General features: G+C 45.2%; 1 protein-coding gene across 2 annotated transcripts in view; it reads left to right on the top strand.

The window, feature by feature from the left end:
* The first annotated feature begins 316 nt into the window (after positions 1 to 316).
* Positions 317 to 14,451, top strand: part of LOC147464345 (beta-glucuronosyltransferase GlcAT14B-like) — a 31,693-nt gene continuing 17,558 nt past the window's right edge. For both annotated transcript variants that reach the window (XM_086514306.1, XM_086514298.1), the window contains exon 1: positions 317 to 997. In XM_086514306.1, coding sequence (XP_086370432.1) covers positions 364 to 997 — 634 coding nt within the window. In that variant the 5' untranslated portion in view covers positions 317 to 363. The remainder of the gene's footprint in view (positions 998 to 14,451) is intronic.

Here is a 14,451-nt window from a genome sequence, read left to right as displayed (position 1 = left end):
AGAGAGAGAGAGAGAGAGAGCATACAAACTAATAGTGGACAAAACGTCCCTACCTAGCGTAAAGGGCCCAATAGAAAGTCGCCCCTCGAAGGTAGAACGCAACTGGCCCTGCGTAAGCAAGTAGCATCCTTTCTTAGGTGGCCTCGTGTTGGGTGTTTTACCCATGAGGGAAATAGAGAGAATCTCCCTTGTGGTCGGTCATCTCCCAAGCAATCTTGAGATTTCACCTCGTCTGCCCGTTGCTCTCTCTCTCTCTCTCTCTCTCTCTCTCGAAATTTGCCACTCTTTTTTTTCGTTAGGCCCGGAGGCTTCATTGCACTCCCTAGCCTACTTCCCATTCTCTCGCTCTCTCTCTCACATTCCATGACGGCCCCGCACCAACAACTGCCAGTGTTGCTTTGTAATAAGTTGCGGAGCATGAAGAAGCTGTCGCAGAGCCTGGGCGGTTCCTTGGTGGCCATGGACAGAAAATGGCTCATCCCACTGCTGGCCAGCTCTCTCTTCTCGCTGCTGCTGCTCCTCTTTCTCACTCTAACCCTCAGCTCCTCCCCCCTGTTTTCCCTGATGCCCTTTCGAGGCCCTTCTGCCCACGATCTGTTTGTAGAGGCCAAATTGCATCCGTCTTCTGCATCATCTGACGCGTTGCCTGTTCCACCCAGGCTTGCATATGTGATCTCAGGATCCAAGGGAGATGGTCTTCGCATGCACCGCACCCTGCAGGTCCTCTATCATCCCCGCAATCAGTATGTGTTACACTTGGACCGCGAGTCTCCAGCCCGCGAGCGCATGGAGCTTGCCCGTTTCATCAAGCTCCATCCCATTTACATGGAGGTGGGCAATGTGCATGTTATTACTAAGGCCAACCTTGTCACTTACAAGGGCCCCACCATGGTTGCCTCAACCCTTCATGCTGCTGCCATCCTCCTCAAGAAGAGTAAACATTGGGATTGGTTCATCAACCTCAGCAGCTCTGATTATCCCCTGATCACTCAAGACGGTACGTTTCTTGCACACTTCCCCTTTCCTGACAACATACCACAGTTTGCTGTGGGAAAGTAGGAATTTGTGGTCTTTGTAATATCTAGTTGGATGCTTATCCAAGCAGATCTGAATCTTAAAATAAACTAGTGCTCTCCACTGATATGATTGCATTAATTCTTGAATTTCTGAGGGCAGCGCACTCTGTGTAGGGAATTTTTTAGTTTAGGGATAATGAAGGATGAATGCATGCACATTGGGGAGTCACAAGCAAGGGATGAATTTTTTCTTCTTTCAATGTTCTCTTCTTATCAACATGGCTACCCATTGTATGGTCTTCAAGTTCATTGCTAAAATCCATGTCGCTTGTCCGTAAGATTAGATCATGCAAAGAAAGCATAATTGACATGTCATGCACGTGTTAAGATTTACAGAATTGGAAGATAGAGTTTTGATTCTCATAATATGTGTTACATGTACTCCATTTTGTGGAGCACACTAGGCTCCTCTATTATTTTTCCACCTTAGTCAATCACCAGTTCAGAGAAATTTTGGACAGTTATATTGTTCGGGTTTTAATGGAACAGTCATACATTACCCACTTCGGTTGAGCGATCAGAGTTTCACAAATGTACATACGATTGAGCAATATACACAGGCTTTGATACATTTCAAATATCTCAAGAATACTTGTGATACACTCTTGGTATTGAATATTTTACGTATTATATCTGATTAGCTAGAGGGGAGCAAGGTGCATTAGTGTTCTTGGTTCTTGGTTCCTTAATTGATAAGCAAGGTGCTACTGGCTTTCCAGAATAAAGTGGCCAAAGTCGCTTTTTCTCATGAGATAGAGGGGCTGCTTTGTTACAGACAGGTAATGAGACAGAGGTTCAAGAGGTTCACTGAGGCAGAGCAGCCCCCAGACAGACCTCCTGAGAAGAGGTAACCAGATCAGGATTGAGAGGAGGTCCCAGAGCAGCTGGACAGACATGAGGATTAGTAGTCGCTGGTAGTTCAGGAGTAGCCTGAGTTGCCTCAGGATAGGCCAATTCAACAAATTCAGCAAGCCTTGGATCCCTTGGAGATTGTTATGCGTAACAAAAGTGATTGATGGGATGTGCAACCGTCGACGAGGCTATGGCTGATCTCCTATGGCCGACATTGAAATTTGAGGGTGGCTGAAAACTGAAAAACGCTGGCTGATCTGAGGGCTGAATCTGAAAACGTTGGTGTGATTGTTGGATTTGCGACAATACGGCGAGGTAATGTCTGAAAACTGCTAATGCTAGGGCTGATCTGGTATTGTGGGCTGGATTTGTTGCTTGTCACGTGACATCAAACCCTATGTTTCTGTGGACAAGCTACAGCATGACTAGGGTTCAGGCAGTCTAGTCAGTCTAGATTAGAAGTGATCTAGCACTTTTTGTGAGTCTATTCGTAGACCGTGCATGCCCAGTCACTTAGTATAGGTGCATATCCTCTGGTTGCACAAAACATGATCATAAGCATTCCCATCAGAAGCCATCAGATACTTCAGGGGAATTTTCCAGTGCATTTAGCCTATTTTACCTATTTTTGACATTTTTCACTTATTATTTTTAAGTGACTTTTGTTGGAAAGTAGGTAGGGAAAATTGAGTAAGTTTGTATATAAGCAAACCTAGGCTAACACTAAAATGGCAGAAGAGGCAGCAGGAGCACCTTGCTCAACAGGCAACTTCTCAGCAAGACAAACCCCCGCGACTACTCTGGCGTTTTCTCCATAGAAGACCTGGCGTTTTTGCATCAGATCAGCCTTGGCGATTTGTGCACAACAGATCAGCCCCGACGTCGTCAAGACACAGCAGATCAGCCTAGTGTTTTGCTTTTGCAGAACAACCGACGACAGCAGCAAATTTTCAGCCCTAGCGTTTTTGGTTTGCAGCACAACCTCAGCGTTTTTGCAGATCATCGCGACAGAATCAGCCCTAGGACCAGCGTTTTCAGTTTTCAGCGCGTTGTCGTCGTACGGTCGTCATCGACATAGAGTCAGAATTCAGCAGATAGAAGATTTGTAGATTTCAGCCCTTAGAGTTTCCAGATTTCAGCCCGTCTCATCGTCGTCCTCATCGTCGTTGACATCGTCGGCAAGTCCAAGCATTGTAGAGATTTGTGCAATCATAAGTAGACCACTCTCGCCATAGAGGGTGGGGCCTTCGAAGGAGGGTTTTACAACAGTCTCTGGTGTCGTATTTCTCTTCTCTCTCTCTCTCTCTCTCTATCTCTCAGTCTCATACACTTGCACGCACAGTGTCCATTCACTTTGTTATGATCATTGCACTCTCTCATTAAGAACGGAAGGCTCTCCCTTCCATAAGAACAAAAGGAACCTCGAGCACAGTTTGAAGCACTCATCTTGAGCAAAGTTCAAACATTCATTCCGTTGCACTTAACATTGGTATTGAAGCTTTGGCAATGTACTGTATCACTCAAGGAAAGAACCACAAGAATAACAAGAATTTTTTTGCTTGTTGCGGTCGCACGAACCCAAGTTCTCTTGGGCGTGTCGATTCCTAATCGTGTTTTCGAAGAGTGATAGGAATCCCAAGAAAGAAGGGCTTGTCCAGCCTCCCCTTGTGCCTCTTTTGGCTCTCATTGAGAGCGGACCGTGCACTTAGCGGTCGGCCAATCGAAGTGAGGTGGGAAAAAGCAACCTTGGTGTGAGCGCAAGGCCGCCTAGGGGTGCGCCCGCAGGAAATAGAAGAACTCGGGTGAAGAGAAGATCCTTCTTTAACACAGATTGCAAGCGAAAGAAAACCTCAAGAACCTCAAGAACCTCAAGACCCGCAAGAACCCAAGTTCCTTGTGAACTTAAGAACCCAAGTTCCTTGTGAACTTAAGAACCCAAGACCACAAGAACCCACAAGAACCCACGACTTCAGTGGATGGTCATCACTCGAAGCGGAATGGATACTTCGCTTGGAGGTGATGAGCATGAGAGGCAAAGAAGAATTTTCCCCACCAGGAGGTTTTTCCGACCCTGCCCCTTTCCCACCTACGCCAAGGATTGCACTAACTCCTATGGAGGAGTTGGAGCAATTGTTTATGGAAAGACAGTTAGAATGCGAAGAAAGAAAATCAGAAAGAGAAGCAGAAAGAAAGGCCTATGAAGAACGAAGGGCAGCCATAGATCGTGAATACAAAGAAGGAATGGCAGCCATAGAGCGTGAGCACGAGCAAGCACGCTTGGAAGCCAAAGAAAGACGAGCAAAATTTGATCGCGAGAACAACGAAAGACAAGCAGAATATGATCGCGAGAACAAAGCAAGACAAGAGAAGGGCGACCAACACATGAAAGAGTTGTGGCGACTTTTTTCTCAAGTGCAGGCGTACTATGCACAGAATCAAGAAAAGGAGCCTCTCTCACTCCCTTCTTCTCCCAAGCATGACACACAGGATTTGCATGATGATAAGCATGATGATTTGAACGATAATGATGAGCATGATGATTTGGATGACAATGACAAGCATGATGATTTGCATGATCAAGATGTGATTTCTCACAAGCATAATGATTCGCATGAAGAAGATGTGATTGTTCACAAGAAGGATGATGAGTTAATGAATGCTTTTTCTAGCGAAGCTAACCTCGTTGCAGATTCGATCAATCACGAAGAATCGATCTTGGCTCTCGAGCCTATGTCCAAAGAACCCCTTCAGGAAGAACCGATCTTGGCTCTCGAGCGTAGGTCCAAAGAACCCTCACACGGAGTATTTGATGTTCGCATGATTCATACGCACGCATTGTACGAGTGTTTCATTCGTGATCGTTTCCTATATTTTCGTCAGCATCTTTATGTGATCCCTTTTACTAGGCATGACATATTGTGTGTTGAGCACGTTTCACTCATGGATGAGCACGAATGTATGCGGATTTTTCATGAAAAGCTGAAAAGTATGCATTCAAGGAAGTCACATTCCATGTCTCTTCCTTGGCATGACACATTTGTAGAAAGAAGCATGACACTCGACGAAGTTGAAGCATTGAAGGAGCCACAAAAGACTTTGTGTCGCTTTCGGCGCGGCCCAAAGAAGCAAACCTTGCAGACCTTTATGAAGTTCAAGTACCGCACGACCCACACATCAGAGTGGGCCGGCGAAGAGTCCCTTCCAAAATTCCGGATGCTATTGGTGATCTCCCTCGACGCCATACAGTTCGGTACCAGTACCTCACTTGGAAAAGGAGGGGATATCACGTGACACATCCAACCCTATGTGTCCGTGGACAAGCTAGAGCATGACCAGGGTTCAGTCAGTCGAGTCAGTCTAGATTAGAAGCGATCTGACACTTTTTGTGAGTCTATTCGTAGATCGTGCATGCCCAATCACTTAGTATAGATGCATATCCGTTGGTTGCACACAGCATGATCATAAGCATTCCCATCAGAATCCATCAGAATCCTTCAGGGGAATTTTCCAGTGCATTTAGCCTATTTTACCTATTTTTGACATTTTGCACTTATTATTTTTAAGTGACTTTTGTTGGAAAGTAGGTAGGGCAAATTGAGTAAGTTTGTATATAAACAAACCTAGGCTAGCACTAAATGGTAGAAGAGGCAGCAGGAGCACCTTGCTCAATAGGCAACTTCTCAGCAATACGAACCCCCGCGACTACTCTGGCGTTTTCTCCACAAAAGACCTAGCATTTTTGCATCAGATCAGCCTTTGTGATTTGTGCACAGTAGATCAGCCCCGACGTCGTCAAGACACAGCAGATCAACCTAGCGTTTTGCTTTTGCAGAACAACCGGCGACAAAAGCAGATTTTCAGCCCTAGCGTTTTTGGTTTGCAGCACAACCTCAGCGTTTTTGCAGATCATCGCGACAGAATCAGCCCTAGGACCAGCGTTTTCAGTTTTCAGCGCGTCGTCGTCGTACGGTCGTCATCGACATCATTACCGACAGAGTAAGAATTCAGCAGATAGAAGATTTGTAGATTTCAGCCCTTGGAGTTTCCAGATTTCAGCCCGTCTCATCGTCGTTGACATCGTCGGCAAGTCCAAGCATTGTAGAGATTTGTGCAATCATAAGTAGACCACTCTCGCCATAGAGGGTGGGGCCTTCGAAGGAGGGTTTTACAACAGTCTCTGGTGTCGTATTTCTCTTCTCTCTCTCTATCTCTTAGTCTCATACACTTGCACGCACAGTGCCCATTCACTTTGTTATGATCATTGCACTCTCTCATTAAGAATCTCTCATTAAGAACGGAAGGCTCTCCCTTCCATAAGAACAAAAGGAACCTGGAGCACAGTTCGGAGCACTCATCTTGAGCAAAGTTCAAACATTCATTCCGCTGCACCTAACATTGGTATCAGAGCTTTGGCAGTGTTCTGTATCACTCAAGGAAAGAACCACAAGAATTTTTTTGCCTGTTGCGGTCGCACGAACCCAAGTTCTCTTGGGCGTGTCGATTCCTAATCGTGTTTTTGAAGAGTGACAAGAATCCCAAGAAAGAAGGGCTTGTCCAGCCTCCCCTTGTGCCTCTTTTCCCTCATTGAGAGTGGACCGTGCACTTAGCAGCCGACCAATCAACGTGAGGTGGGAAAAAGCAATCTTGGTGTGAGTGCAAGGCCGCCAAGGGGTACGTTGCAGGAAATAGAAGAACTCGGGTTAAGAGAAGATCCTTCTCTAACACAGATTGCAAGCGAAAGAAAACCTCAAGAACCTCAAGACCCGCAAGAACCCAAGTTCCTTGTGAACTTAAGAACCCAAGACCACAAGAATCCACAAGAACCCACGATTTCAGTGGATGGTCATCACTCGAAGCGGAATGGATACTTCGCTTGGAGGTGATGAGCATGAGAGAGGCGAAGAAGAATTTTCCCCACTAGGAGGTTTTTCTGACCCTCCCCTTTCCCCATCTACGCCAAGGATTGCACTAACTCCTATGGAGTAGTTGGAGCAATTGTTTATGGAAAGACAGTTAGAATGCGAAGAAAGAAAATCAGAAAGAGAAGCAGAAAGAAAGGCCTATGAAGAACGAAGGGCAGCCATAGATCGTGAATACAAAGAAGGAATGGCAGCCATAGAGCGTGAGCACGAGCAAGCACGCTTGGAAGCCAAAGAAAGACGAGCAAAATTTGATCGCGAGAACAACGAAAGACAAGCAGAATATGATCGCGAGAACAAAGCAAGACAAGAGAAGGGCGACCAACACATGAAAGAGTTGTGGCGACTTTTTTCTCAAGTGCAGGCGTACTATGCACAGAATCAAGAAAAGGAGCCTCTCTCACTCCCTTCTTCTCCCAAGCATGACACACAGGATTTGCATGATGATAAGCATGATGATTTGAACGATAATGATGAGCATGATGATTTGGATGACAATGACAAGCATGATGATTTGCATGATCAAGATGTGATTTCTCACAAGCATAATGATTCGCATGAAGAAGATGTGATTGTTCACAAGAAGGATGATGAGTTAATGAATGCTTTTTCTAGCGAAGCTAACCTCGTTGCAGATTCGATCAATCACGAAGAATCGATCTTGGCTCTCGAGCCTATGTCCAAAGAACCCCTTCAGGAAGAACCGATCTTGGCTCTCGAGCGTAGGTCCAAAGAACCCTCACACGGAGTATTTGATGTTCGCATGATTCATACGCACGCATTGTACGAGTGTTTCATTCGTGATCGTTTCCTATATTTTCGTCAGCATCTTTATGTGATCCCTTTTACTAGGCATGACATATTGTGTGTTGAGCACGTTTCACTCATGGATGAGCACGAATGTATGCGGATTTTTCATGAAAAGCTGAAAAGTATGCATTCAAGGAAGTCACATTCCATGTCTCTTCCTTGGCATGACACATTTGTAGAAAGAAGCATGACACTCGACGAAGTTGAAGCATTGAAGGAGCCACAAAAGACTTTGTGTCGCTTTCGGCGCGGCCCAAAGAAGCAAACCTTGCAGACCTTTATGAAGTTCAAGTACCGCACGACCCACACATCAGAGTGGGCCGGCGAAGAGTCCCTTCCAAAATTCCGGATGCTATTGGTGATCTCCCTCGACGCCATACAGTTCGGTACCAGTACCTCACTTGGAAAAGGAGGGGATATCACGTGACACATCCAACCCTATGTGTCCGTGGACAAGCTAGAGCATGACCAGGGTTCAGTCAGTCGAGTCAGTCTAGATTAGAAGCGATCTGACACTTTTTGTGAGTCTATTCGTAGATCGTGCATGCCCAATCACTTAGTATAGATGCATATCCGTTGGTTGCACACAGCATGATCATAAGCATTCCCATCAGAATCCATCAGAATCCTTCAGGAGAATTTTCCAGTGCATTTAGCCTATTTTACCTATTTTTGACATTTTGCACTTATTATTTTTAAGTGACTTTTGTTGGAAGGTAGGTAGGGCAAATTGAGTAAGTTTGTATATAAACAAACCTAGGCTAGCACTAAATGGCAACAGGAGCACCTTGCTCAATAGGCAACTTCTGAGCAAGACGAACCCCTGCGACTACTTTGGCGTTTTCTCCACAGAAGACCTAGCGTTTTTGCATTAGATCAGCCTTGGTGATTTGTGCACAGCAGATCAGCCCCGACGTCGTCAAGACACAACAGATCAGCCTAGCGTTATGCTTTTGCAGAACGACCGGCGACAACAACAGATTTTCAGCCCTAGCGTTTTTGGTTTGTAGCACAATCTCAGCGTTTATCATGACAGAATTAGCCCTACGACCAACGTTTTCAGTTTTCAGCGTTTCGTCGTCGTTCTGTCGTCATCGACATAGAGTCAGAATTCAGTAGATAGAAGATTTGTAGATTTCAGCCCTTGGAGTTTCCAGATTTCAGCCCGTCTCATCGTCGTCGACATCGTCGACAAGTCCAAGCATTGTAGAGATTTGTGCAATCATAAGTAGACCACTCTCGCCATAGAGGGTGGGGCCTTCGGAAGAGGGTTTTACAACAGTCTCTGGTGTCGTATTTCTCTGCTCTCTCTATCTCTCAGTCTCATATACTTGCACGCATAGTGTCCATTCACTTTGTTATGATCATTACACTCTCTCATTAAGAACGGAAGGCTCTCCCTGCCATAAGAACAAAAGGAACCTTGATCACAGTTTGGAGCACTTATCTTGAGCAAAGTTCAAACATTCATTCCGTTGCACCTAACAGTACTGTAGGCCGATGCTAGGCAAAAACGCCTGGGTTGTTGGAGGTGATTTTGGAACAGACTAGCGTGTTGAGGTATTGCAGGTACTTGGTGCTTGTACTGAGGGTACTGACTTATTATTGAGAAGTGACTCCTAGGGTCACTTATATATGGAACTAAAGCTGGGCCGGACAATGCCAATAAAAAAACCCACGATTTTGATTGGTTAGCTAAAATGTCACTTACTAGTAAGTTAATGTACTCACTTATAAGAGGTTCTTCACATTCAGGTAAATACCTAGGCTGGGTACTAATGTGACTATATGGGAACACTCCCCAGTGCCTACACCTAGCACTGGCTGTACTCATGGTCAATCAAAGGGTATGCAACTAATCTAAGTGCCTGGACATGCACGTCTTGCGTATAGGCTGACAAGGGCGCCAAAACACTTCCTAGGCCGTCCTAAACCCTAGGATTAGGAGTTAGCTTGTCCACATGCACATGGGGTTAGGTGTGCAGGTGATGTAGATTCAGTCACATGTGCCTCTTACACCAGGCACTATTGAGGGTGAGCAGGAGAGTAAGTCTCCTCAGTTTGCAGAGGTGTTTGACTATTCATCAGGTTTTGCATAACCAGCGGATGGTAAGAGGCACTATTGAGGGTGAGTAGGAGATTAAGTCTCCTCAGTTTGCAGAGGAGTTTGACTATTCATCAGGTTTTGCATAACCAGCGGATCCTGTTAAGTGGATGAAGATGATTTTGGAGGCACAACTGTAATCATTGCCGGCATAGTCACAAGGGACGCGTCTCGAGGAGTGGGGACGGGGCTCAAATGGATTATTAGTGTAAAAAAGAGGGCGAGACGGCAAGTGGGGACGGAAAAGTGGGGAGAGGAAGCCCAAAAATGGGCGTCCCCTGTGACTATGATTGCCGACGAGGGATTGGATGGAAGCACAGAGATAACTGTAATTGGCAACACTTTTAGTGCTTTAAAACATTCGAGAAAGAGAGAAATTAGTTGACACGGCACGACGGAGTTCCGAGCGAAGACGCATTGCCCCAAAAATTGGCGCCCCTTCTATATTTCTTTATTATTACGCTTTGCAAATTACAACTCCTGAGGGCCCAACTCTCTGGAGTCTGCAAGACTCTACGTCTAGATGCTCTACGGATGAGTGGTTCTCTCGGCCCTTATAAACATACAAGGGATGCCCAAAAGTAGAGCCCCAAACGCTTTTGTCCTAAAAGCACTTGAATCCAAAAAGCATCTGCACCTAAAAGCTCAGGCAAAATCTGTCCAAGGCTGCCAACGCAAAATGTGGAAATCCGTGCAACAATGCCACGTGGCAGTCATCGCAAATCCCGAGCGTCCGTATTACAGTGCCATGTCATCGGTCCTTTTACGCAATCTTTTGTGTGTGCCCCTTAGCGGAATCTTTATAAGTTGGTAAGTCTTCTGTGGACCACCTTTCTAAGGAAAGTGAGTATGGGGCGGGCCAAGCGAACACATTCATCCGATGCGTCTATGACCTCGTCGCAGAAACTTGAACTCTAAAACCTGTCACATGACACATACAACCTTCTAAAATCAAAGCTATCGTCCTTGATTACAGGATATAAGAAAATGTCCACTCTTGTAACATTCATGTAGCTCAAAATTTTATAATTGGTCATTGAGTCATGCATTCTTGTGTCATGATGCCCGTGCACATAAAGAGAGAAGCTAGTTGTAGACACGTTGAGTGTGTCCGAAAATCCGGCATATGGTCAATTATCTTAGCCAATGCCTATAAAAGGTCATTGAGTCTTGCTTGGATGTCGATCACACACCCAAGATCATAGTCTTAGCCGATGCCCATAAAAGGTCATTGTTTCTTAATCTTAATTATAATTATAGTCATTCTTCATCATAATTTTATACAAATTATAAAATTCATTGTTCTTTCCTTCAACTCTTGATTGCTAGCTCGTCGCTCCGGGAGTAGCTGGAGTACTGAAGTCCAACAATAACTCTTTGTTCTTGTGCTTCAATTGGATCGTTCGTTCTCTTGCGTTAAATTGGACATGATATTTGTAGAACCAAAGCATGCTCAATAGAACATCACATTCTCCCGAATCCATAATGTAGAAGTCAACTGGATCTGGAATACCTAAACTTGAAGTTGAAGTGATCCATCCAATGGTGTTGATGATGTGTAAGCCCCATTAGCCATTTGTGCTTCAATGTGCGTCCCCTTCCTCAATCCTAATCTTGCAGTTAATTTTGGGGAGATAGAATTTTGCATGGAACCTGAATCAAAGAGGATGAAGGCTTCTTGATCTTTAACTTTTCCCATATGGTTCATTGGATGGTTGATGGTAGGAAGAAATCAATTCAACCGAGGGTCGGGGCTTTTTGTTTTCTGTGTTTTCATATGGAAGTGATCTTTTGGTATTCAAGCTTGTCGAACAATCTGTGAAGGCCACATTTCTAACACTTTCCTTCTTATCGGTACTATGCCATCTCTTCGGAAGTCAGGCGTCACGTAGAAGTATTGGAGACGTTATTTCACGGGTGTCAAGTATCTTGGGCGGAGGATCGTGAACTTTGGTTTCTTATTGGCGAAGGAGCAGTAATGTTGGTAAATACTCGTTCTTTCTTCATACTCTTGCATGTGACATAAGTTGACGCAAATTTGGGACCACTTTTCCTATACAGTAATCTCGCAATGGAAAAGGTAGGCCCACAATGTATTTCTCAATCTGTTATGCAAAAGTGATGTCTCAAAAAGTGGAAATTGGTAGATAAGCGTCCCAAAATTTTTGGTTGTAAGTTGGAAGAGTGTCTGGAGGTATATCCAGAGGCCAGACTAGGCTGCAATTATGTCTACTTCACCCGTCTCATCAAGGAAGCTTGGGTAGAAAGAGAGTTTAAAGTCAGGTTTTTGGACTGTCAGGTTTCTTGGTTAGGGCAGCCCACCATGTCAAAGGCACAATCTTTTAGAAAGGAGGTAACTCACAGCAACTTGGATTCTTCTGTAAAATTTCCGTTACTGAACAGGATGTCAAATTGTTGTAAGAACTTGATTGCAAAAGGCAAGGTTAACGGTGTTGCAGAAACTACATGCGGTCGTTTTCTTGAAGCCATCTGCGTGAAAATGCCTCCCAGAAAGTGAGACATCTCCAGTGCTCTGTCATGATGAGGTAACCGGATGATTTTGAGAAGGGTCAAGAGGAAGAGAAGAGTAAATCTAAGAAGGTCGGGAGGGTTAGCAGGAGGATTCACGATGCCCAAATAGCTGTGCAAAGCTTCCAAGTCAATTCTTTCATCCGTCGGTCTCTGTTTTTGTTGTTCAACTAGATATACTAACTATCGAATCACGTACTGAGAATGTGTCTCCGGGTGCTTGTGAGTGGATGCTCGGATTTCCTCCTTCCACAGTGTGATCTCTCGGTGCTCTTTCCATGTTGACAAGATCATGCTTCGATTTGCAAAGGGCAAGCTGTGCCGTGATACCACTATAATCACTTCCGACGAGGAATTGGATGGAAACACAAAGATAACTGCAATCTATACACTTGACAACACTTTTAGTAATTCAAAACAACTGAGAAAGAGTGGAGAGAGAAATTAGTTGACAGGGCACGGTGGAGTTCCGGCAAAGACGCATTGGCCCTAAAAACTGACGTCCCTTTCGGTATTTCTTTATTATTACGCTTTGCAAAGTACAACTCTCGAGGGTCCAACTCTCTCCGAGACTATGCGTCGAAATGCTCTATGGAGAAGTGTCCCTCTGGGCACTTATTAACGTACAAGGTATGCCCTTAGGCAGGCAGTCCATGGCCTTTAGGCTCCTATAGGTTAAGAGTTATTTTCGAAGCCTTGCAAGTATTTTCTTTAGATCCCTATGGGCTTCTTGTGTGCTTTTCCCACCTTTTCCCTATTTATGAGTTCTTGGGGGCAAGCTGATTTCTGGCCGACCATGTGACGGGAAGGCACCACGTGCCAACGGAAAAGAACAGGCAGAACAGACTTTAGACGCTTCAAAACAACTAAACTGAAAGAGATACACTGCACACGAGACACGGAGTGGTGGAGTTTCATCCCAAGAGAGCACTGACCCCAAATTGTGGCGCCGCTTTTAGTATTTCTTTACTTTGAAGTTTGCTTCAACTTAGTACAACCGCTGGTAGCCCTATGGGCAGTTTTTCTTAACTAATGGAAGGACCTTTTTCTCCGGAAAAAAAAAGAAAAACTCAGTACAATGCCGACAACACTGCTATGCATCTCCACGCGGAAGCATGCAAGAGAGTGAGCCCTTGGCCATCAAAAGCAGTTTACATGAAAAGGAGCTTATCCAAAAGCATTAGTCCCCAAAAACTGAAAGCCACCAGCGCAATTTGTGGAAAATCCGTACAAATGCCACGCATTAGCGCAAAACGCGGGAGTCGGTAGAGCTGCCACGTCAACAGCATGTCAGCGCGATTTTTGGCGGTTCATACAGCCTGCCACACGATTATATTTTTAAGCAAGTTTATTTGTGTGTATGTGTGGTTGCTTTATTTTTAGGCCCCATCGAACGGGGTCCCATAAGTTGAGGTTGGGTTAGGATTATTAAATCCTAACCCCTTGTATTATTAGGCCGCTTGGCAAGAATCTTCAAGTTGGTGAGAACTTCATCTTCTTTTGCTTTTGCTAGGGTTTAGGCCCCTCGACCAGGTTTTATAGGCTGGCTAGGGTTAAGCTCTTCAGTGGCTTGATACGTCAGCAGTTTGTGACATCCCCGTCAGGTGCACATCTAACCCTGTGCATGTGGACAAGCTGTAACTCCTACTTCTAGGTTTAGGTCAGCCTAGGGAGTGTCCAACCACCCTTGTGAGCCTGTATGCAGGACGTGCATGTCCAGGCACTTAAGTAATTGCATACCCTTTGATTGCACAAGCCATTAGTACCTAGCATTAGTAGCCAGCACCAATCATTTGCCATTTGCCGCATGTGAACCTCCGCTTGACCGCGCGTGAACCACCTCTTATGGGTCACTTAAATTATAAGTGACTTTGGCAATTTAAATAGAAATCATGGGGGCTAATTTAGGGCTGCTTGACCCAGCTTTTCCATCATATATATGCAGTCCTAGGGGCACCAGAAGAGAGCAGAGGAGCAGTTGAAGGGCCTCTCAAGTACCAGCAAGACCAGCACCTGCCGTTTCTAGCAACACCAGCGTTTTCTTCAGCCCTTGCATCACCGTTTCTAGCCTACCAAAAACGCCAGCAGCCATCAACATTTTTGACGAGCGATCAGCCCTTCATCATCGCCATCAGTTTCCCATCGCAGTAGATCCTTAACG

Source organism: Adiantum capillus-veneris, chromosome 1, assembly GCF_014529385.1.
Source record: "Adiantum capillus-veneris isolate H3 chromosome 1, ASM1452938v2, whole genome shotgun sequence".
Classification (NCBI taxonomy): domain Eukaryota; kingdom Viridiplantae; phylum Streptophyta; class Polypodiopsida; order Polypodiales; family Pteridaceae; genus Adiantum; species Adiantum capillus-veneris.
This window is presented reverse-complemented; position numbering and strand designations above follow the sequence as displayed.